The sequence below is a fragment of the Centropristis striata genome, chromosome 5, assembly GCF_030273125.1.
Source record: "Centropristis striata isolate RG_2023a ecotype Rhode Island chromosome 5, C.striata_1.0, whole genome shotgun sequence".
NCBI lineage: Eukaryota > Metazoa > Chordata > Actinopteri > Perciformes > Serranidae > Centropristis > Centropristis striata.
This window is the reverse complement of record NC_081521.1, coordinates 120,077-145,132: the sequence shown is the minus strand read 5'-3', so window position 1 is coordinate 145,132 and position 25,056 is coordinate 120,077. Positions and strand designations below refer to the sequence as shown.

The following is a 25,056-nucleotide window of genomic DNA, read 5'->3' as shown; positions in this document are numbered from 1 at the left end:
TCAACCTGGGGGTCGGGACCCCAATTGGGGTCGCGAGATGATTTCTGGGGGTCGCCAAATCATTTGTTTTAGTCTTTTTGGTCACTTAATGTCTTTTTTTGTTCATTTTGTGTCTTTTTAGGTCATTTTGTGTCTTTTTTTGATCATTTTGTGGTCAATTTGTGTCTTTTTTGGTAATTTTGTGTCTTTTTTTGGTCATTTTGTGTCTTTTTGGTAATTTTGTGTCTTTTTTTGGTCAATTTGTGTCCTTTTCGGTAATTTTGTGTCTTTTTGGTAATTTTGTGTCTTTTTTTGGTCATTTTGTGTCTTTTTTTGGTCATTTTGTTTCTTTTTTGGGTGATCTGAACTGTGTGTGTGAGATTGTGTTCAGTGAGTGGGGGTCGTGGACAACATGCATGTTAAATTGGGGGTCGCGACTCAAAAAGGTTGAGAACTCCTGGTGTAGAGCAGCTGACGGTGTTATCAGGTGTTAACCCCGTCCTGCCCGCCGCCTCCAACACTACACATCAGCTGCTGACGGAGAGATTTCACCTCAAATTAATAAAACCTGATTCACTCTGAGTTGTTGAAGATCAGGGGTCTCAAACTGGCGGCCCGCGGGCCAATTGTGGCCCTCGTGATGATATTTTGTGGCCCCCACCTTGATATGAAAGTTTAATGTGAATTTTATATGAATGGCACTTTACCGTGTTGTGTGTGGAAGGTCCCTTTAATTACTGTTTTTGGTCATTCTGTGTCTTTTTAAAAAATAATTTTGTGTCCTTTTTTTGTCATTTTGTGTCTTTTTTTTGGTCATTTTGTTTCTTTTTTAAGTAATTTAGTTTTTTCTGTCATTTTGTGCCTTTTTAAAAAAATATTTTTTGTGTCTTTTTAAAATAATTTTGTGTCTTTTTTGGTAATTCTGTGTCTTTTTTGGTCATTTTGTGTCTTTTTTAAGTAATTTAGTTTTTTCTGTCATTTTGTGCCTTTTTAAAAAAATATTTTTTGTGTCTTTTTTTTAAATAATTTTGTGTCCTTTTTGGTAACTCTGTGTCTTTTTTTTTGTGGTCATTTTGTGTCCTTTTTTGTCATTTTGCGTCGTTTTGGTCATTTTGTGTCTTTTTAAAGTAATTATATATATACACACATGGACAAAATTATTGGTACCCCTTGGTTAATGAAAGAAAAACCCACAATGGTCACAGAAATAACTTGAATCTGACAATAGTAATGATAAATAAAAATTCTATGAAAATTAACCAACGAAAATCCGACATTGATTTTGAACCGCGGTTCAACAGAATTATTTAAAAAAATAAACTCATGAAACATAAACATTTTTTTTTTTTTGTAATTTTGTGTCTTTTTTGGTCATTTTGTGTCTTTTTTGGTCATTTTGTGTTTTTTTCAGTAATTTTGTCTTTTTTTGGTCATTTTGTGTCTTTTTTTGGTCATTTTGTGTCTTTTTTTGGTCACTTTGTGTCTTTTTTAGTAATTTTGTGTCTTTTTTGGTCACTTTGATCCTGCCTCTAGCGGCTCCAGGTAATTAGAGTTTGAGAGCCCTGCTGTATTGTAACCAAGAGGAGCTCATTAATGTGTGAGGGGAGTTTAGTTCTACTACAAGCTGCAACAGCAGAGTTATTACATATTTTATGTCTAAAATATTCATATAAATTACTTAAAACCAGATGTTTATTCTGGTTTTATGTGGTTTCATTCTGGTTTTATATGGTTTTATGTGGTTTCATTCTGGTTTTATATGGTTTTATTCTGGTTTCATTCTGGTTTTATGTGGTTTCATTCTGGTTTTATATGGTTTTATTCTGATTTTATGTGGTTTCATTCTGGTTTTATATGGTTTTATTCTGGTTTTATGTGGTTTCATTCTGGTTTCATTCTGGTTTTATGTGGTTTTATGTGGTTTCATTCTGGTTTCATTCTGGTTTTATGTGGTTTCATTCTGGTTTTATATGGTTTTATTCTGGTTTTATGTGGTTTCATTCTGGTTTATGTGGTTTTATTCTGGTTTTAAATGGTTACACTACCACAGGGCCACATATAGGAGCATCACTTCACCAGATATGATGAAACTGACATTTTAAATATGTTTACAGTGCAGTAACTTAACATATTTCATGCTCTAATGCATGTTTAACAGTATAAATAGGAACACAAAAGGTTTGAAGCAATAAAAAATAACCACTTACTGTGATTTTTTTTTTTTTTTCAGTGGAAGAACAGCAGACCAACATTAGTACAAGAAGTCATTTTGTGCATTTTTACACTGAACTTTTAAGATTTCATGCTCCAATGCATGTAGTTGTACTGAGGGCCACTTCAGGTGAGGGTGCGGCCGTCTGCGGCCCGCGGGCCTCATGTTGCCCCCCCTGCTCTCTGTGGGCGCTCCCCGCGGTGACACGGTGAGCTGTGAGTGTCTGAGGAGGCGGTGTGGAAAATCAGGTTGAAGCTTCAGTCTCTCCGCGTGTTCACACAGATTCTCTAAACTAAAGTTCCTCTGAAGATTATTGACCCGGAAACAACAATCTGTGGATTTATTCACACACAACCGACTTCATCAATCAATCAATCAATCAATCAATAAAGGAGCGACTGAGTGAGGGAAGAGTCTGTGGGAGGTGAGTTCTGCTGATAACTTTCTATTTTAACAGCAACGTTACTGATCTCTGACCAGCAGCTTTATACTGAACATAGGCACTATTATTATCATCATACATTATTATAATTATTATTATTATTATAATTATTATTATTATACTCTATTTTATCTTGTTTTGTGTCTGTCTGTTCATGCGCGGACCAATAAAAGTTAATAACTAATATCTTCCACGCTCATCTACTTTTATTAAATAAATAGCCGCTGGTCATTTCTAGACTTCATCTTTACAACGTTGCTATTGGACAGTTTTATGGCTTTATTATGGATATGAAGGTGAAATAACTCATTATATTTCCGGATTTGACCTGAACTTTACCTTCGCTTCAACTCTCTGTGAAACTCTCATTCTCACGTTATTTTATCTGTTATTTTATCTTTGTAACTTAACTTTCTTTAAGCACTTTGTAACATGCGTTTTGAGAAGTGCTCTATCAATAAAATCATAATAATTATTATGATATGTAGCCAAAGGCAATAAAAACAACTCTGACTGTTTCACACACACACACACACACACACACACACACACACACACACACCTGTTGTGTCAATAATGTTTGGCCAACCGGATGGTGTTAATATCCACAGGGAATTTCTGAATTTGAAGCCTAATTATAGACATTATACTAATAATATGTATTGTGTTTGTTGTCATGCCTCCTGAATGAAATGTTGTCAGTCTCTGAGAGTAAACAGAGAGAGAGAAAGAGGAGGAGAAGAGGAGCAGAGGAGTCGTCTTACTCCTCTAAATAGACCTCCTGGCTGACATGTGGTGGTGTTTGAACAGGACTACTTCCTGGACACCTTCGGCTCTGTTTATTTTGGCAACAGAGCCACAAACCAGCCAGCCGAGAAACAAGGAAACCAGCCGAAGGAACAATAGAAACAGGAGGATTATCAGTTAAAAAAAAGAAGAAGGTGATAGAATGAGGTGGTGATAAACTGCTGACAGCATGTGGTTCACGCTGTAAAACTGTCAAATAGCATCAGAAACAGGGCGTTTTTTAATTAAAGATTGTTTATCACTTTAGTGGACATTTAATTACCGTGAATCAAGGAATAGTGCAAAACTTAAACTGTTATAATATTTTTAAAAACATTTATGTAAAAAAAAAAAAAGGAATACTCAGTGTAAATGACAGTTTTTTTTCTGATATTTACATTGAAGTCGACAGTATAAAAGTGACTCGGTGTATTTTTACACACCTGTCAGTATTTCAGTGTAAATGAAAGAGTTCCAGTTTGAACCGGTTGCTGCCTGAACAGTTCCTCCTGAAACATTCAGCAACTATCAGATCAATTATTTACTGTCACTGCTGAGAGACACCACAGTAATCACCTGTCTCTCTACCTGTCTCTCTCTCTACCTGTCTCTCTCTCTACCTGTCTGTCTGTCTGTCTCTCTCTCTACCTGTCTCTCTCTACCTGTCTCTCTCTACCTGTCTGTCTGTCTCTCTCTCTACCTGTCTCTCTCTCTCTCTCTCTCTACCTGTCTCTCTCTCTACCTGTCTCTCTCTCTCTCTCTCTCTACCTTTCTGTCTGTCTGTCTGTCTCTCTCTCTCTCTCTACCTGTCTCTCTCTCTACCTGTCTGTCTGTCTGTCTGTCTCTACCTGTCTCTCTCTCTCTCTCTCTCTACCTGTCTCTCTCTCTACCTGTCTGTCTGTCTGTCTGTCTGTCTCTACCTGTCTCTCTCTCTACCTGTCTGTCTGTCTGTCTCTACCTGTCTCTCTCTCTACCTGTCTCTCTCTCTCTCTCTCTCTCTCTACCTGTCTCTCTCTCTACCTGTCTCTCTCTCTCTCTACCTTTCTGTCTGTCTGTCTGTCTCTCTCTCTCTCTCTACCTGTCTCTCTCTCTACCTGTCTGTCTGTCTGTCTGTCTCTACCTGTCTCTCTCTCTCTCTCTCTACCTGTCTCTCTCTCTACCTGTCTGTCTGTCTGTCTGTCTGTCTCTACCTGTCTCTCTCTCTACCTGTCTCTCTCTCTCTCTCTCTCTCTCTACCTGTCTCTCTCTCTACCTGTCTCTCTCTCTACCTGTCTCTCTCTCTACCTGTCTCTCTCTCTCTCTCTACCTTTCTGTCTGTCTGTCTGTCTGTCTGTCTCTCTCTCTCTACCTGTCTCTCTCTCTACCTGTCTCTCTCTCTACCTGTCTGTCTGTCTGTCTGTCTGTCTCTCTCTCTACCTTTCTGTCCGTCTGTCTCTCTCTCTACCTGTCTCTCTCTCTACCTGTCTGTCTGTCTGTCTGTCTGTCTCTCTCTCTACCTGTCTGTCTGTCTGTCTGTCTCTACCTGTCTCTCTCTGTCTCTCTCTGTCTGTCTGTCTGTCTGTCTGTCTGTCTGTCTCTCTCTCTGTCTGTCTGTCTGTCTGTCTGTCTCTCTCTCCACCTGTCTCTCTCTCTACCTGTCTGTCTGTCTCTCTACCTGTCTGTCTGTCTCTCTACCTGTCTGTCTCTCTCTTAGGAGATGCGACATCATAGCAGGAAGATAATTCGCCGTGTTGTGGCCGTGCTGCTTCTCTTCGGAGGATTCTTCTTCATCATCCACTGGGACTTCCTCCTCGATGTCAGTAGTAATATATAACATATAACTGACACTAATGAAATATAACACTGATACATAGTAAACACACATATATAACTCTCACTACTGAAATATAACACACATGTATAACTGACACTAATGAAATATAACACTGATACAAAGTAAACACACATATATAACTCTCACTATTGAAATATAACACTTATAGATAGATAGATAGATAGAGAGAGAGAGAGAGAGAGAGAGAGAGAGAGAGAGAGATAGAGAGAGAGAGAGAGAGAGAGAGAGAGAGAGAGAGAGAGAGAGAGAGAGAGAGAGATAGAGAGAGAGAGAGAGAGAGAGAGATAGATAGATAGATAGATAGATAGATAGATTACTTCATTCATCCCCGAAGGGAAATTCGGTTGTCACAGCAGTCTGGTATTCAAGTACAATCAAATACAATAGAATAAAATACTGAGGTAGCATAAATAAAAACAACAATAGAAAAAAACACAGAATAGAACAAGGACACTTAAGAAGTTAAAAAAAGAACATCAGTTGGTAGGATGGTTGGCAGATGATGGTAATAATTAAACTGGTGATATGATGCAACAATGCTATAATGACTAGACGGTATATAATAATAATAATAGTACAGTATATAATAAACAATATAAAAGTAAAATGAAAAAATATAAATAGAGTAATTACAAGTAAAGTAATATAATATATAATAATAATAATAATAATAATAATAATAATAATAATAATAATAATAAATAAGGCCTGTAAGGCCGGTATAATAATAATAGTAGTATATTACAGTATATAGTAATAATATTTATTATTTAATTATACATAGTAAACACACATATATAACTCTCACTAATGAAATATAACACTGACACATAGTAAAGACACATACGACAACACAGAGGTTCCCAGTCAGCTTCACACTTCAGCCCATCAAATATAACACCTAAACATCTCCACTACTGACAGGAAACAGCCCATATTTATAATTAAAGACAAACCTCAATGTGCAAAACATCAAAGGCTCTACTTTGTTTCCTGCTCTTCAGTTTCACCAGAGGTGGAAGAAGTATTTAGATTCTTTATTTACTGCAGTAAAAGTACTAATACACACTGTGAAATGACTCCACTGCAGTAAAAGTACTAATACACACAGTGAAATGACTCCACTGCAGTAAAAGTACTAATACACACTGTGAAATGACTCCACTACAGTAAAAGTACTAATACACACTGTGAAATGACTCCACTGCAGTAAAAGTACTAATACACACTGTGAAATGACTCCACTACAGTAAAAGTACTAATACACACTGTGAAATGTCTCCACTACTGTAAAAGTACTAATACACACTGTGAAATGACTCCACTACAGTAAAAGTACTAATACACACTGTGAAATGACTCCACTACAGTAAAGTACTAATACACACTGTGAAATGACTCCACTGCAGTAAAAGTACTAATACACACTGTGAAATGACTCCACTACAGTAAAAGTACTAATACACACTGTGAAATGACTCCACTACGGTAAAAGTACTAATACACACTGTGAAATGACTCCACTACAGTAAAAGTACTAATACACACTGTGAAATGACTCCACTACAGTAAAAGTCCTGCATTCAAAACTTACTGAAGTAAAAGTACAAAAGTATCAAAGTAAAAGTACTCATTGTGCAGAATGGATCCACTCAGATTGTTCTATATATTATAAATATATATACATTTTTGGTAATTTTGTGTCTGCTAAATGCACAAAGCTAAATTAGAAAAATATCTGCATAAAAAGTAAAATCATGTTAATACACTTTTTTTTTTTTTTTTACCTTTGCTGAAAAAGAGTTGATGCATTAAATGTGACATGTAAACTTGTGTAAAAGCTTTAGAGTTGAGCTGCAGCAGGAAACATGCTGCTGATGTTTCTACGTCATGAAGAAGTCAAAGAGCTGCGGAGCTTTAATGGACTCCAGACGGTTAATCAATACATGGACGTGTTGTTTTGTTGTGCAGAACCCGAACAAAGCAGCAGAGAAAGATCGTGGTGAAGAGTTGGTGTGGCAGGCGGAGCGGCTGGTCAACAGACAGTCGTGGCTGGAGCAGAAAGACTTCCTACCTCTCAACGTCTCGTATCAGCTGCTGGCTGGAGCTCCAACCAACCAGCAGAGTGAGTCACACACCTGGACTCACTATCTCACTATTATCTCACTATTATCTCACTATCTGACCAAGGTTATTATAGTTAACGAAAACTAGAATTGAAAAAACATTTTCTTTAACTGAAATAAAAATAAAAACTAGAGTTTTTAAAAAACGATAACTAACTGAAACTGTATTGTGAGGTTACAAAACTAACTAAAACTAACTAAAATTATAGTGAAAATGTCCTTAGTTTTTGTTTTTGTCAGCTTTTTTCATTCATAATTCAGTGTTTCTATTTGAACATGCAACACATGTTGCATGTTTACTGAGACTGGGATGTTTACACTAGAACCAAAATACAAAACAGTTAATAACCTTATTGGGGCTGAGATGATAAACCAAAGGACATAAAGGAAACATTTATTATGACCTCTTTGAATCTGGCACCAACACATAGCCCATTACAAAAAAACTAAAACTAACACTAAAACTAATAAAAACTAAACTAAAACTAAGCATTTTCAAAAAATAAAAACTAAACTAAAACTAGAAAACTCACTCTAAAAACTAACTAAAACTAACTGAATTTGAAAACAAAAATTGACAACGAAATTAAAACTAAAACTAATGAAAAATCCAAAACTATTATAACCTTGTATCTGACTCTTATTTGACTCATTGACTCTGCTGTGACAGGTGAAAGGTGAATTCATGTGCTGCTACCTTTGTGTTAAAGCAGGGGGGGGTCATTAACCCATAGGAACCTATGGTGACACCGTGTAACAAACACTTTAAATCTTCTAGAATCTCCCATATTCAGCTTTATGCTTCACTTTAACTCATTAAATCCATAAGAGACGTAACCTCAACACCCTGGTGTGGTGACAGTCATGTGACTTTGACAGGAAGTGAAAATGTGTCTGTGGCTGGAAACAGAAATGTGAAAAAGTAGCTCATTTCAAAAGCTTATTATTTGTTACTAGGCTAAGTTTAAACCTCTAATCCATTAATAGTTTGTCCTGTATTACATTTAACTTGTTCTGACCAGATTTCCTGAACAAATTAAAGTAAAAATTGTGATAAATGTTATGGAGATGTGAACAAAAAGGCAAATGGTTGTTTGTTTTTATTATTGATTTATTCTTATTTTGTTACTTAAAAACTAATCTGAAAAATAATTTCTTGTTAAACAGCGCTTTTAATGTCACAATTTTGATAAATGTTGTGGAGATGCAAAGAAATAGGCAAATTTGTTTTTCTGTAAGCAGAAAATGTCTAGTTTTTTATTTTAAAATAAGAAATATCATAAACATAAATACCATTAACGGCCAATGTAACGTATATGTCACATCACAGATCTTTGACATTTAGGGGTAGATTTTTTTTTTAAAAACATGATAAATGTGTTCTATGTGATTCACTTGTTCTGCGGTGTATCCCCCATAATGTTCCTTTACGGATTACTGGCTCTGGGTTCTTATGTTTAATGTTCCTTTACGGATTACTGGCTCTGGGTTCTAATGGTTAATGTTCCTTTACGGATTACTGGCTCTGGGTTCTAATGGTTAATGTTCCTTTACGGATTACTGGCTCTGGGTTCTAATGGTTAATGTTCCTTTACGGATTTCTGGCTCTGGGTTCTAATGGTTAATGTTCCTTTACGGATTACTGGCTCTGGGTTCTAATGGTTAATGTTCCTTTACGGATTACTGGCTCTGGGTTCTAATGGTTAATGTTCCTTTACGGATTACTGGCTCTGGGTTCTTATTGTTAATGTTCCTTTACAGGATTTCTGGCTCTGGGTTCTTATGTTTAATGTTCCTTTACGGATTACTGGCTCTGGGTTCTAATGGTTAATGTTCCTTTACGGATTACTGGCTCTGGGTTCTAATGGTTAATGTTCCTTTACGGATTTCTGGCTCTGGGTTCTAATGGTTAATGTTCCTTTACGGATTACTGGCTCTGGGTTCTAATGGTTAATGTTCCTTTACGGATTACTGGCTCTGGGTTCTAATGGTTAATGTTCCTTTACGGATTACTGGCTCTGGGTTCTAATGGTTAATGTTCCTTTACGGATTACTGGCTCTGGGTTCTAATGGTTAATGTTCCTTTACGGATTTCTGGCTCTGGGTTCTAATGGTTAATGTTCCTTTACGGATTTCTGGCTCTGGGTTCTAATGGTTAATGTTCCTTTACGGATTACTGGCTCTGGGTTCTTATGTTTAATGTTCCTTTACGGATTACTGGCTCTGGGTTCTAATGGTTAATGTTCCTTTACGGATTACTGGCTCTGGGTTCTAATGGTTAATGTTCCTTTACGGATTACTGGCTCTGGGTTCTTATGGTTAATGTTCCTTTACGGATTACTGGCTCTGGGTTCTTATGGTTAATGTTCCTTTACGGATTACTGGCTCTGGGTTCTTATGGTTAATGTTCCTTTACGGATTACTGGCTCTGGGTTCTTATGGTTAACGTTCCCAAGGCGCCACATGATGAGACACTGTGAAGGTAACGCAGGGACTAAAACTCTGAACTAAATTCTGCTCAAAATGAATTCAATCACTTTATAAAAAGCAGTAAATGATCGATCTGGTTTTGAGCTGCTACCTCAGAATGTTCTTAAGTACAGTACTTGAATAAATGTACTTAGTTACTTTCCACCTCTGAATTTTCCATCTGCAGTAGAAATACTTCATGATACATTTTAGTACATTTGTGATTTCTAATATGAATTGAGTTAACAAGGTGAGCAGGTGAATTCCTATAATTCATGCCTCTAGCAGTGGGAAACATTTATTTATATTTGTTACGTAGCAAAAGTAAAAGTACTCGTTATGCAGAATGGATCCACTCAGATTGTTTATATAGTATAAATATATTATTAGAGTATTTGTATTGATTCATTTATGTAAGCAGTGTTTACATTTTGTAAAGACAGGACTCATTTTATCTACTTAATATACTGTTATGAGGTTTAATTTACCAAAAAAAAAGTCTGATCACTTTAAACTGGTCATGTTTTCATGTTAAATCTGGACCTATAAAGTAACTAAAGCTGTCAGATAAATGTAGTGGAGTAAAAAGTTCAATATTTACCTCTAAATGTAGTGAAGTAGAAGTATAAAGTTACATAAAATGGAAATACTTAAGTAAAGTATAAGTACCTCAAAATTGTACTTAAGTAAAGTACTTGAGTATCAAAAGTAAAAGTACTAGATATGCAGAATGGATCCACTTAGATTGTTTTATATATTTTAAATATATTATTGGATTATTATTATTATTGATGCTTTTATGTAAGAAGTGTTTTAATTTTCTCAAGGTAGAGCTAATTTTAACTACTTAATATGCTGATATGAGGTTTAATTAGATTTTTGAAAAAAAAAAAGTCTAATCACTTTAAACTGATCATGTTTTTATGTTAAATCTGGACCTGTAAAATAACTAAAGCTGTCAGATAAATGTAGTGGAGTAAAAAGTTCAATATTTGCCTCTAAATGTAGTGAAGTAGAAGTATAAAGTTAGAGAAAATGTAAATACTCCAGTAAAACAGTTTCTAGTGTTGTGAGCTGTAACTGAGCCACATACACACACATGTGACTGTCACTGCGTCTACCAGTCCAGTTTAATGTATAATTATTGTTTTATGAGTTTCTGCACCTTGAGCACACAGGAAGCAGAGGGGATTTATGAAGCTGTCAGCAAATCATTTCAACTCAAAGAGTTATTTTTCCACTCCATGCTTTAACCCAAATATGTTTTATTTAAACATTTTTAAATAAACTGTAGTGTATTATTCAAATATTTTATTGGCTTTTTATGCTGAAAACACATACAACACTACAGCAAACAGCAGTCACAAAATATATGGAAAATAAAGCCACAACAATAACATAAACATATACGTATGAAACAGAAAATGTATCATAATGATAATAATAACAATAATAAAAACAACAAAAACAAAAAATAAAAATTAATAAAAATGAAGAGTACAGATTCTAACCCATTACAGAGATCCTGAGTCCAAATTTCCAAGTTGAAATAGTTCAAAAATGGCTGCTAAACGTTGTGAAACCTCTGGGTTGATCCCTGATTGAGTGTTTCAATAAACAACAACTAACATATTAAATAAATAAAAGAAGTTTGAACATGAAATTCCCAGTTCAGCCAAACACATTTACTGACTTGAAGCTGACTCAATAAAGGACCAACAACATCTCTCCTCCTTTATCACCCTCAACATCCTGCTGAGACATTTATTATCTGTCCAGTCTGTCAAATATTTAGACCAGGGGTCTCAAAATGTGAGTTTTATATGAATATTGTGTGGAAGGTCCCTTTATTGCTCCAGCTGGAGCTTTGTTTATCTTGTTTCTATGACGACGTTAACAAAAAGAAAGGCAGCTGCTACCGGAGCGTTTATTATTATTATTATTATTATTATTATTATTATTATTATCATTATTATTATTATTATCTGCTGCGTTGTTGTTACTGCAAGAAGTGGAAATGTTATGGAATGTCATTTTGTGTCTTTTTTTTTAAATTTTGTGTCTTTTTTTTTAAATTTTGTGTCTTTTTTTTGTAATTTTGTGTCTTTTTTTGGTCATTTTGTGTCTTTTTTTTAGTAATTTTGTGTATTTTTTGGATGAAGATAGTTTATGGTTTTGTCAAAAGGATGTTGGATTCAGGGAATGAGTTTAGACACCTGAGCAACTGATTGACACAACAGGAATAATTAGTGTTTTAGTAGTTGATAAAAAGTGTAACATGGTAAATGAACCTGTCCTTGTCCTGTTCAGGGTTTTTATCTATTGGGATCTCGTCGGTGAAGAGGAGGAAGGGCCGGTACCTGGTCCCCACGCTGCTGTCCCTCTTCTCCCAGTCGTCCCCTGAGGAGCGCTCCTCCATGGTGGTGGTCCTCCTGCTGGCTGACTTTGACTCCAGCTGGAGAGAAACAACAGTAAAGGAGATCAGATCTGAGTTCAGTGTGGAGCTGGAGCAAGGCCAGCTGGTGGTCCTCCATGTTCCTCAGGAGTTCTACCCTCCTCTAACAGGTGGAGTACACATCTTTATTTCTTTATTTCTTTATTTAAAGGATCCCCAAGACAACACACTGCTACCAAATAAAACTCTAAATCTGTTGCTGCATGGACAGATAATTTACCTTGACAAGATTTATTAAATTAAGATGATTAAATCTAGAAATAAGCATGTTGAACACTTACAATAATAAATGAACTCTTAAAACCAGATAAAGTAAAGCTGCCAGCAGTGATGAACTGGCCCGAGCAGAGTGACCTGATGATTATTTGGTTCTTACCAAGATGAATAAACTTTTTGTCTTTTTTTTGGTGATTTTACATTTTTTGTTTCTTTTTTTGGTCATTTTATGTCTTTTTGTGTCCTTTTTTTGGGTGTTTTTACGTCATTTCTTTTTCTGGTCATTTTACGTCTTTTTGTGTCTTTTTGTCTTTTTTGTGTATTTCTTTTTGTCTTTTTTGGTCATTTTGTGTCTTTTTACATCTTTTTTTGGTCACAAAATGACCAAAAAAGACAAAAAATTTACAAAAGAAATAAATGAAAGCTGCCAGCAGTGCTGAACTGGCCCGAGCAGAGTGACCTGATGATTATTTGGTTCTACCAAGATAAAAACCTTTAGATTTGGAAGTGTTAGATCATTGATCTCTCTGTGGTTTCTCTGGTTTTCAGGACTAAAGAGGAACTTCAACGATGCTCAGGCGAGAGTGTCGTTCCGCTCCAAGCAGAACCTGGACTACTCCTTCCTGGTCCACTACTGCTCCAGTCTGGGTCGCTTCTACCTGCAGCTGGAGGACGACGTCTCCTCCGCCAAACACTTTGTGTCCAGCATCAGGAGGAGCATCCAGGAGCAGGAGGCCAAGAAGAAGATCACGTGGGCCATGCTGGAGTTCTCCACCCTCGGCTACATCGGGAAGCTCTACAAGTCGGCCGATCTTCCTCTTCTGGCCCGGTTCCTCTTCCTCTTCTACCAGGAGATGCCCTGCGACTGGCTCATGTCTCGCTTCAGGGAGCTGATGACTCAGAAGGCTCCGATCAGCTTCAAACCGTCGCTGTTCCAACACATGGGGACCTTCTCGTCCTTCCAGGGGACCTACAACAAGCTGAAGGACAAGGACTTTGAGGAGAACTGGTTCAACAACCCTCCAGCTGAGGTTTACTCCGACATGTCCACCTACAAGGACCATCAGCCCAAACTGGCCTGGGAGGCTGCAGACGGCTTCTTCTGGGGAAGATCTCCAGAGACGGGGAACCACCTGACCGTGGTGTTCAGGACCCCTGCGGTGGTGACGGGGGTCCTGGTGGAAACAGGGTCAGCAGGTAAAGACCTGCTGGACTCAGCTCAGGTGGAGCTAGGACACGATGTGGTCAGCAGAGAGAAAGAGGAGAAGAGCTGCTCTGAGTTCCAGCCGGTGGGACGGCTGGAGAACGGACGGCTGGAGATCCAAGACCTGGACAAGAAGTTTCCCTCCGCCTCGTCGTGTCTCAGGATCAAAGTGACAGCAGGACAGAAGGAGTGGGCCATCATCTCCAAGATCAGGATCACAACACAGCAGAGTCCACAGCCACACTAGTGAAGGGACAACGAAGCTTCATGGAGCATTCTCCTTATTTACCAAGAGAGGGAGCTCTTTGTTCACCAAAGGGCTTCTAGAACCTGGTAATGTAATAAAAATCTGCACTTGAGTCCATTGAAAATGTAATAAAACCTGATAACGTAATAACTTCCCGATAATGTAATAAAGTGCATTTCCCAATAATGTAATACACTTTTTACCAATAATGTAATAAGTATAACACCAAGCACCTTTAGATTTGAAGAAGCTGTTGAATCATTCAGTTGTCATGGATACCTCGTTTGTGAAAAACGGATGAACGGGTCAAAAGTTACTAAACATTCAACTTTGACCTGTTGGTGGCGCTAGAGCTCTGAGCTAGAGTTGATACACAGTATCACCACTTGAACCCAAGTAATGGGTGGTCTGCTGTCACATTATTACAATATTCGGGAATTATTACATTATCAGGACTTGGCTAACCTGATATTGTAATAACCTCCATTAATGTTATACTTTATGACATTATTGGTAAAAAGTGTATTACATTATCGGGAAGTTATTACATTATCAGGTTTTATTACATTTTCAATGGACTCAAGTGCAGATGTTTATTACATTATCGGGGTTATTACATTATCGGGAATTTATTACATTGTCAGGTTCTACAGGGCTGAAAACACACTCAATCACCAATTCAGTTCAGTTCATTTGGCTTTGTGAGCATGATATAACACTACGTATTGCCAAAGCAAGCGTCAGAAGTAAAAAAAAAAAAAAAAAAGATAACAGTAAGGAAAGCATTGTTAACAATAAATTAATTATAATTCTATCATTCATTTTTAAGGAATTAAGAAATGAACAACCAATAACAATAACAGAAAGCATTGCTGAAGCCTTTTTTAAAGCCAAGACTCCATCTAGTGGAGTCAGAAAATAAAGGAAATGCTTCACGAAGCTTCGTTGTGCTTCATAACTCCACACCGAGCATAGCAGGGACAGTTTTATATATTCTAGATTAATAATAACTTGTTTTTACGTGATATGAAGGCTGAACATGTGACCTCTGTGCCTCGTTAAACAGCTGAAAACAACAACAATCCAGTGTTTAACCCTTTGATGCCCAACATGGTCTACAGTGACCCCAAAGAGTTTTTATATTCTATATCTTTGCAATAAATTATTTTCATCATTCAGTGTTCCAGGTTTTCCTCAATTAGTTTGGTTTTGATCATCATACATCCTAATTTTATGTTTTCCTTTATTCATTTTTAATAAAATCCCTTTTTGTGTCAGTACATGGGTCAAAAATGACCCGTATTTTAGCTAAGTAGCTTGCTAAGCTAACTACTTAGCTAACTTCTTGGCTAAGCATTTAGCCAAGAAGCTTGTTAAGCTAACTTCTTAGCTAGCTTCTTGGCTAAGTATTTAGCTAACTAGCTTGTTAAGCTAACTACTTAGCTAACTTCATGGCTAAGTATTTAGCTAAGTAGCTTGTTAAGCTAGCTAGCTAACTTCTTGGCTAATGTGTATGTGATGAATCTAATACACGAGTTTCACTTTCTGAAATAATTGACAAAAAATATTGAACTTTTTAATGATATTCTCATGTTTTGAGATGTAGCTGTACTGTCTGCACTACACAACACACACACGTCACTTTATATATTTACTATTACACTCTTTCTAATGTTCAAACTAAAGAAACTAAAGAGATAGTAGTAATAAAATAGAGTAATTCTTTCTTGTATGATTTGAGACAACGGCAATGACAAAAGTTTTATCGACTTTAGTTGTTAAAACGATTCACACGCAGAAAAAACAACTATAAACTGGTATATTTATAAAAGATGAATATCCGATGAGAATGTGCTTACATAAATACATACACACATTTTTCAGGTAATGTCTGTCAATCTTCAGATTTTAATCCAATCAGAACTCCTTTATTTCTCCCTGAGGGAGAGTCCAGTGAGTTATCTCTGTTAGAATGAGAGGAGAGAATATTATTATTATTACTATTATTATTAATAATAATAATAATAATAATAATATAATAATAGGAGAGAAGGATCTTTTGAATCTCTCCGTCCTGCAACGGAGAGAGAGGAGCCGTCCACTGCTGTTTTTTGGTCATTTTACGTCTTTTTTTTTGGTAATTTTACATATTGTTGGGGTAATTGAAAAAAAAAAATCTGTAATTTTTACGTCTTTTTGGGGGTGATTTTAGTTCTCTTTTTGGTAATTTATCATGTTTTCGGTAATTTTACATATTTTTTGTGGTAATTTTACATCTTTTTTGTACTTTTACGTATTTTTGGGGGTAATTTTACATATTTTTAGGGTGATTTTTAAAAAAATAATAATTTTTACATCTTTTTTTGTAGTTTCTGGTAATTTTACACATTTTTTGGGTAATTTAGAAAAAAAAATCAGTAATTTTTACATCTTTTCTTGTAATTTTACATATTTTTGGGGGGTAAATTAACTTTTTTTTGGGTCATTTTACATCTTTTTTTCTATTCAATTCAATTCAATTCAAAATCAAAAGTACTTTAAATGCTTTTTAACTTCACACGTGATGACCAGAGAATGTTGAGCTGCTGATCCTGTGAAGAAACACTCAGATCTGTCTAATGGATCCAGAATCCTTTAATTACACGTTTCCATGGAGACAGAAACAACAGCAGTTACTGTCTGACCACATGATGCAGAAAAACCTCCCACAGAACAAACATTTACATCTACAGAGACAAACAGCACAGATACACAACATGTTACCTCACATTTATGAATATTAAACCTGACATGAATAATGTTCCTGCTCAAAAGACTTTAAAAAATGTTTTTTACACTGTAAAAATTAACTGTTGTTTTTATGGTAAAAACCAGCAGAACTTTACCGTAATAAATACGGTGCAACTTTTTAAAATATGACGGTAAAATGATATTAACACTGTTGATTTCATGTTTCAGATTGACATTTTATTCCATATTTTACTGTATAAATAAAAAGTTTTTCCATCAAAAGAAACGCTGTTCTGCCTTATAATTGACCAGAAAATACTTTATAAATGCTGCATAAATTAAAGATTTTACCATTAAACATTACAGTATATTTCTGTTAGAGATATGATGTTTAGTACATTTAACAGTGAGAAAAAGTATTTTTACAAAACATAAATGCAAAAATTACAGTGTTGGCTTACACATTTAAAGCTTTATTTCAGTTTCTTTCACTTAAATTTGCATCTAAAATCTCAGATTTTTTTTTTTTTTTTATTCGTAGATTTACCGGTTTTAATCTTAAAGAATATCAGATTTTTTAAATTTGTATTCATGATATTCAAAAGTGTTTATATATTGCAGTATATTTCTGTTAGAGATATGGTGTTTAGTACATTTAACAGTGAGAAAAAGTATTTTTACTAGAAATAAATGCAAAAATTACAGTGAAGCTTGTATATATATTACATTAAATACATATTACAGTGTATTTTACAGTGGAGTAATGTATTTTTCAAAAAACAAAACTGTAAAAAATCCTTTTTAACTGTTTTGTCTTTTTCTTTTTAAGAGAGCATTGTAAAACTTTTTTTAAGACCTTAAATGTTGCTCACTGACTGGCCAGTAAAGCTCCTTCTGGTTCTGGTTCTGGTTCTGGTTCTGGTTCTGGTTCTGATTAGCAAGTCAACATTATTTTCTGGTTATTTTGTCCCATAATCCTCAGAGCAGAATATTCATGAGCTGCAGGCGCAATCTCATGATGAAGTAATATTTCCCTCTTGTATTTCTGTGGAAGGAAAACTACAGTATGTAGGAGTTCTCCTGGTCGAGGACGCAAAAATGTTCTCACAAAAACTCTTCACAACGTTGTTTTACCAGATGAAAAGAACCAAACAGGAACCGACTTCACGGCTTCACGGCATCAGTCTTTATTAAATATAATAATAATAATAATAATAATAATAATAATATAATAATAATAATAATAATATAATAATAATAATAATAATATAATAATAATAATAATAATATAATAATAATAATAATAATATAATAATAATAATAATAATATAATAATATCATAATAGGAGAGAAGGATCTTTTGAATCTCTCCGTCCTGCAACGGAGAGAGAGGAGCCGTCCACTGCTGTTTTTTGGTGATTTTACGTCTTTCTTTTTTTGTAATTTTACCCATTGTTGGGGTAATTGAAAAAAAATCTGTAATTTTTACGTCTTTTTGGGGGTAATTTTAGTTCTCTTTTTGGTAATTTATCATCTTTTCGGTAATTTTACATCTTTTTTTTTTTTTTTACATCTTTTTTGGGGATAATTTTACATATTTTTTGGGGTAATTTTATATATTTTTGGGGTAATTTTACATCTTTTTTTGTAATTTTACATATTTTTTGGGGATAATTTTACATCTTTTTTGTACTTTTACGTATTTTGGGGGGTAATTTTACACATTTTTTGGGTAATTCAGAAAAAAAATAAGTAATTTTTACATCTTTTCTTGTAATTTTTGGTAATTTTACATATTTTTGGGGGGTAAATTAACTTTTTTTTTGGTCATTTTACATATTTTTTTCTATTCAATTCAATTCAATTCAAAATCAAAAGTACTTTTAATGCTTTTTAACTTCACACGTGATGACCAGAGAATGTTGAGCTGCTGATCCTGTGAAGAAACACTCAGATCTGTCTAATGGATCCAGAATCCTTTAATTACACGTTTCCATGGAGACAGAAACAACAGCAGTTACTGTCTGACCACATGATGCAGAAAAACCTCCCACAGAACAAACATTTACATCTACAGAGACAAACAGCACAGATACACAACATGTTACCTCACATTTATGAATATTAAACCTGACATGAATAATATTCCTGCTCAAAAGACTTTAAAAATGTTTTTTACACTGTAAAAATTAACTGTTGTTTTTATGGTAAAAACCAGCAGAACTTTACCGTAAAAAATATGGTGCAACTTTTTAAAATATTACGGTAAAATGATATTATCACTGTTGATTTCATGTTTAAGATTGACATTTTATTCCATATTTTACTGTATAAATAAAAAGTTTTTCCATCAAAAGAAACGCTGTTCTGCCGTATAATTGACCAGAAAATACTTTATAAATGCTGCATAAATTAAAGATTTTACCATTAAATATTACAGTATATTTCTGTTAGAGATATGGTGTTTAGTACATTTAACAGTGAGAAAAAGTATTTTTACAAAACATAAATGCAAAAATTACAGTTTAAAGCTTTATCTCAGTTTCTTTCACTTAAATTTGCATCTAAAATCTCAGAAATTTTTTTTTTTTTTACTCGTAAATTTACCGGTTTTAATCTCAAAGAATATCAGATTTTTTAAATTTGTATTCATGATATTCAAATTTGTTTATATATTACAGTATATTTCTGTTAGAGATATGGTGTTTAGTACATTTAACAGTGAGAAAAAGTATTTTTACTAGAAATAAATGCAAAAATTACAGTGAAGCTTGTATATATATTACATTAAATACATATTACAGTGTATTTTACAGTGGAGTAATGTATTTTTCAAAAAACAAAACTGTAAAAAATCCTTTTTAACTGTTTTGTCTTTTTCTTTTTAAGAGAGCATTGTAAAACTGGTAGGAGGACGCAAAAATGTTCTCACAAAAACTTTTCACAACGTTGTTTTACCAGTTGAAAAGAACCAAACAGGAACCGACTTCACGGCTTCACGGCATCAGTCTTTATTGAATATAATAATAATAATAATAATAATAATATCATAATAGGAGAGAAGGATCTTTTGAATCTCTCCGTCCTGCAACGGAGAGAGAGGAGCCGTCCACTGCTGTTTTTTGGTGATTTTACGTCTTTCTTTTTTTGTAATTTTACATATTGTTGGGGTAATTGAAAAAAAAATCTGTAATTTTTGCGTCTTTTTGGGGGTAATTTTACATATTTTTTGGGGTAATTTTAGTTCTCTTTGTGGTAATTTATCATCTTTTCGAAAATTTTACATCTTCTTTTGTATGTTTACATATTTTTTGGGGATAATTTTACATATTTTTTGTACTTTTACGTATTTTTGGGGATAATTTTACATATTTTTGGGGGTAATTTTATATATTTTTGGGGTAATTTTACATCTTTTTTTGTAATTTTACATATTTTTTGGGGATAATTTTACATCTTTTTTGTACTTTTACGTATTTTGGGGGGTAATTTTACACATTTTTTGGGTAATTCAGAAAAAAAATAAGTAATTTTTACATCTTTTCTTGTAATTTTTGGTTATTTTACATATTTTTGGGGGGTAAATTAACTTTTTTTTGGGGTCATTTTACATCTTTTTTTCTATTCAATTCAATTCAATTCAAAATCAAAAGTACTTTAAATGCTTTTTAACTTCACACGTGATGACCAGAGAATGTTGAGCTGCTGATCCTGTGAAGAAACACTCAGATCTGTCTAATGGATCCAGAATCCTTTAATTACACGTTTCCATGGAGACAGAAACAACAGCAGTTACTGTCTGACCACATGATGCAGAAAAACCTCCCACAGAACAAACATTTACATCTACAGAGACAAACAGCACAGATACACAACATGTTACCTCACATTTATGAATATTAAACCTGACATGAATAATGTTCCTGCTCAAAAGACTTTAAAAAATGTTTTTTACACTGTAAAAATTAACTGTTGTTTTTATGGTAAAAACCAGCAGAACTTTACCGTAATAAATACGGTGCAACTTTTTAAAATATTACGGTAAAATGATATTATCACTGTTGATTTCATGTTTCAGATTGACATTTTATTCCATATTTTACTGTATAAATAAAAAGTTTTTCCATCAAAAGAAACGCTGTTCTGCCGTATAATTAACAACAAAATACTTTGTAAATGCTGCATAAATTAAAGATTTTACCATTAAATATTACAGTATATTTCTGTTAGAGATATGGTGTTTAGTACATTTATCAGTGAGAAAAAGTAGTTTTACAAGACATAAATGCAAAAATTACAGTGTTGGCTTACACATTTAAAGCTTTATCTCAGTTTCTTTCACTTAAATTTGCATCTAAAATCTCAGAATTTTTTTTTTTTTTTACTCGTAAATTTACCGGTTTTAATCTTAAAGAATATCAGATTTTTTAAATTTGTATTCATGATATTCAAATGTGTTTATATATTACAGTATATTTCTGTTAGAGATATGGTGTTTAGTACATTTAACAGTGAGAAAAAGTATTTTTACTAGAAATAAATGCAAAAATTACAGTGAAGCTTGTATATATATTACATTAAATACATATTACAGTGTATTTTACAGTGGAGTAATGTATTTTTCAAAAACAAAACTGTAAAAAATCCTTTTTAACTGTTTTGTCTTTTTCTTTTTAAGACAGCATTGTAAAACTTTTTTAAAAACCTTAAATGTTGCTCACTGACTGGCCAGTAAAGCTCCTTCTGGTTCTGGTTCTGGTTCTGGTTCTGGTTCTGGTTCTGATTAGCAAGTCAACATTATTTTCTGGTTATTTTGTCCCATAATGCTCAGAGCAGAATATTCATGAGCTGCAGGCTCAATCTCATGATGAAGTAATATTTCCCTCTTGTGTTTCTGTGGAAGGAAAACTACAGTATGTAGGAGTTCTCCTGGTAGGAGGACGCAAAAATGTTCTCACAAAAACTCTTCACAACGTTGTTTTACCAGATGAAAAGAACCAAACAGGAACCGACTTCACGGCTTCACGGCTCGGTCCAAAAGGGTTTTATTTATTAAAACAGTCTTTATTAAAAAAGTATTTTTTTAAACAGTCTTTATTAAAAAGTCTTTATTAAAACAGTCTTTATTAAAACAGTCTTTATTAAAACATTCTTTATTAAAACAGTCTTTATTAAAACAGTCTTTATTAAAACATTCTTTATTAAAACATTCTTTATTAAAACAGTCTTTATTAAAACAGTCTTTATTAAAACATTCTTTATTAAAACAGTCTTTATTAAAACATTCTTTATTAAAACAGTCTTTATTAAAACATTCTTTATTAAAACAGTCTTTATTAAAACATTCTTTATTAAAACATTCTTTATTAAAACATTCTTTATTAAAACAGTCTTTATTAAAACAGTCTTTATTAAAACAGTCTTTATTAAAACATTCTTTATTAAAACAGTCTTTATTAAAACAGTCTTTATTAAAACAGTCTTTATTAAAACAGTCTTTATTAAAACATTCTTTATTAAAACATTCTTTATTAAAACAGTCTTTATTAAAACAGTCTTTATTAAAACAGTCTTTATTAAAACATTCTTTATTAAAACATTCTTTATTAAAACAGTCTTTATTAAAACAGTCTTTATTAAAACAGTCTGTGTTTTTACAGGCCAACTACAACAGGTCCACGTCTCCCTCTAGTGGCAGGAAGAAGGAAACACATCTACAGGAACATCTCATTATATTAGAATATGACAGAAAGTTTATTTATGTCAGTAATTCAATAACATATTATATAAATCCATTACACACAGAATGAAACATTTCATGTCTTCATTTATTTCATTTATCCTAATTATAATGATCATGGCTTATATTTAATGAAGACGTAAAATTCACTGTCTCAAAAAATGAAATTGATGAAGTTTTAAAAAGTGTTTCATGGTTTTATTTTGTTTTCACATGGGACTTTCACAGGGGATATCATGTCTTTTTTTAAACATTTTACGTCTTTTTTCGGCAAGTTATGTCTTTTTTTGTAATTTCATGTCTTTTTTTGGTTGTTTAGCGTCTTTTGTGGTTATATCATGTCTTTTTTGACATTTTACATCTTTTTTGACATTTTACGCCTTTTTTGTTCATTTCATGTCTGTTTTTGGTCATTTTACATCTTTTTTTGATCATTTTACATTTTTTTTGGTCATTTAACGTCTTTTTCTTGTCATTTTATGTCTTTTTTGGTCATTTACGTCTTTTTTGGTTGTTTCAAGTCTTTTGTGGTTATATCATGTCATTGGCCTCGTTGCTTCACCAGTTTTTATGTCTCGAAGGATCAGAGAATAATGGAATTCAGTTGTATTTATGTTTTAGACAGCGTCCCAACTTTTTTAGTACAGTTGATTCACATCAGGATCAAAGGTTTCCAGCATATAAAGGAGCATCTCAATAAATCATAATATGATAGACACGTTTATTTATGTCAGTAATTCAATAAGACATTCTATAGATCCATTAGACACAGAATGAAAGATTTCATGTCTTCATTTATTTCATTTCTTCCTTTGGAACAATCACTGAGATCTTCACTTTAAGGTCCCACATTTCACTTTGAAACCACTAAATAAAAAAACGAAAGACTTGTTTCTTTTGTGTATTTTGAGCTTTGTGCTAAAAGGAAATCAGAGACGAATATACACACAGAATTAAACATCACAGGAAGAAAAGTTGAGCATTTGACACTTTTGTGAAGTCTTTGCTCGTTTGCTGATATTTATTTTTTAGTCTTCTGAAACAAAGAAACAAAATGTTCACAGTTTTCTTTTATTTCTCTCGTTTCCTGTTTGGTGTTGAGTAAAAACGGCTCGTCATTTCCTAAAATCACCTCAGACCTTCTCAGCCTGCACAAAATTATAAAAACCTTCAAAAGTGGAATTATATCACAAAAAAATATGTACAGGAGCATCTCAAAAAATTATAATATGACAGAAAGTTTATTTATGTCAGTGATTCAATAAGACATTCTATAGATCCATTACACACAGAATGAAACATTTCATGTCTTCATTTATTTCATTTATTCTAATTATAATTATGGTTTACATTTAGTAAAGACCTAAAATTCACTGTCTCAAAAAAATGTGAATATTACAAAAGACCAATTTTTTAAAAGTCTGTTTAATATGTAAATCCTCTAAAAAGTCTGTCAATTCCGTAATGTTTTTTAATCTTAAAATTCTGATTTTTTAATCTGAAAATTCAGACTTTTTAATCTGAAAATTCTGATTTTTTTAATCTGAAAATTCTGATTTAGTATCTGAAAATCATGACTTTTTTTTATCTCAAAATGATGACTTTTTATCTCAAAATGATGACTTTTTATCTCAAAATTGTGACTTTATATCTGAAAAGTATGACTTTTTAACTCATGATGTCAACTTTTTGTATCAAAATTATGACTTTTTATCTCAAAATTCTGACTTTTATATCTAAAAATTATGATTTTTTTAAAATCTCAAAACTATGACTTTGTATCTCATAATTACGACTTTTTATCTCATAACTATGACTTTTTATATCAAAATTATGACTTTTTTAATCTAATAACTATGACCTTTTTAATCTAATAATCATGACTTTTTTCTCAAAATTATGACTTTTTATCTCAAAACTATGACTTTGTATCTCATAATTACGATTATGACTTTTAATATCAAAATTATGACTTTTTATCTAATAACTATGACCTTTTTAATGTGATAATCATGACTTTTTTAAATCTGAAAATTATGACTTTTCTTTCTCAAAACTGACTTTTTGAATCTGAAAATTATGACTTTTTATCTCAAAATATGACTTTTTATCTCAAAAATATGACTTTTTAAAATATGAAAATTATGACTTTTTATCTCGAAATTATGACTTTTTGACTCATAATGTCAACTTTTTGTATCAAAAGTCTGACTTTTCTATCTGAAAATTATGACTTTTCTATCTCAAAATTATGACTTTTTAATCCCAAAATTATGACTTTTTTAAATCTCAAAACTATGACTTTGTATGTCATCATTACAACTTTTTATCTAATAACTATGACTTTTTATATCAAACTTATGACTTTTTATCTAATAATTATGACTTTTTAATGTGATAATCATGACTTTTTTATCTGAAATTATGACTTTTCTATCTCAAAATTATGTATTTTTATGTCAAAATTGTAACTTTTTTATCGCAAAATTATAACTGTTTTATCTGAAAATTATGACTTTTTTATCTGAAAATATGACTTTTATATGAATCAATACTTGGTTGACTTGAACTACTGAAATGGACTTTTTCATCATATTCTGATTCATTGAGATGATT

The 25,056-nt window shown here is 33.1% G+C and overlaps 1 protein-coding gene across 2 annotated transcripts; it reads left to right on the top strand.

Annotated features, from left to right (window-relative positions):
* Window positions 1-5,115: 5,115 nt before the first annotated feature.
* Window positions 5,116-14,031, top strand: LOC131971207 (alpha-1,3-mannosyl-glycoprotein 4-beta-N-acetylglucosaminyltransferase C-like). 2 transcript variants are annotated; one of them, XM_059332528.1, is made up of 4 exons: window positions 5,116-5,214; window positions 7,225-7,378; window positions 12,159-12,413; window positions 13,069-14,031. In XM_059332528.1, the coding sequence occupies exons 1-4, from the start codon at window positions 5,116-5,118 to the stop codon at window positions 13,968-13,970; spliced, it is 1,410 nt and encodes a 469-aa protein (XP_059188511.1). In that variant the 3' UTR covers window positions 13,971-14,031. The 2 variants fall into 2 exon arrangements, with proteins under 2 accessions (XP_059188511.1, XP_059188512.1); XM_059332529.1 differs by lacking the exons at window positions 5,116-5,214; window positions 7,225-7,378 and adding an exon at window positions 9,797-9,861.
* Window positions 14,032-25,056: the final 11,025 nt, after the last annotated feature.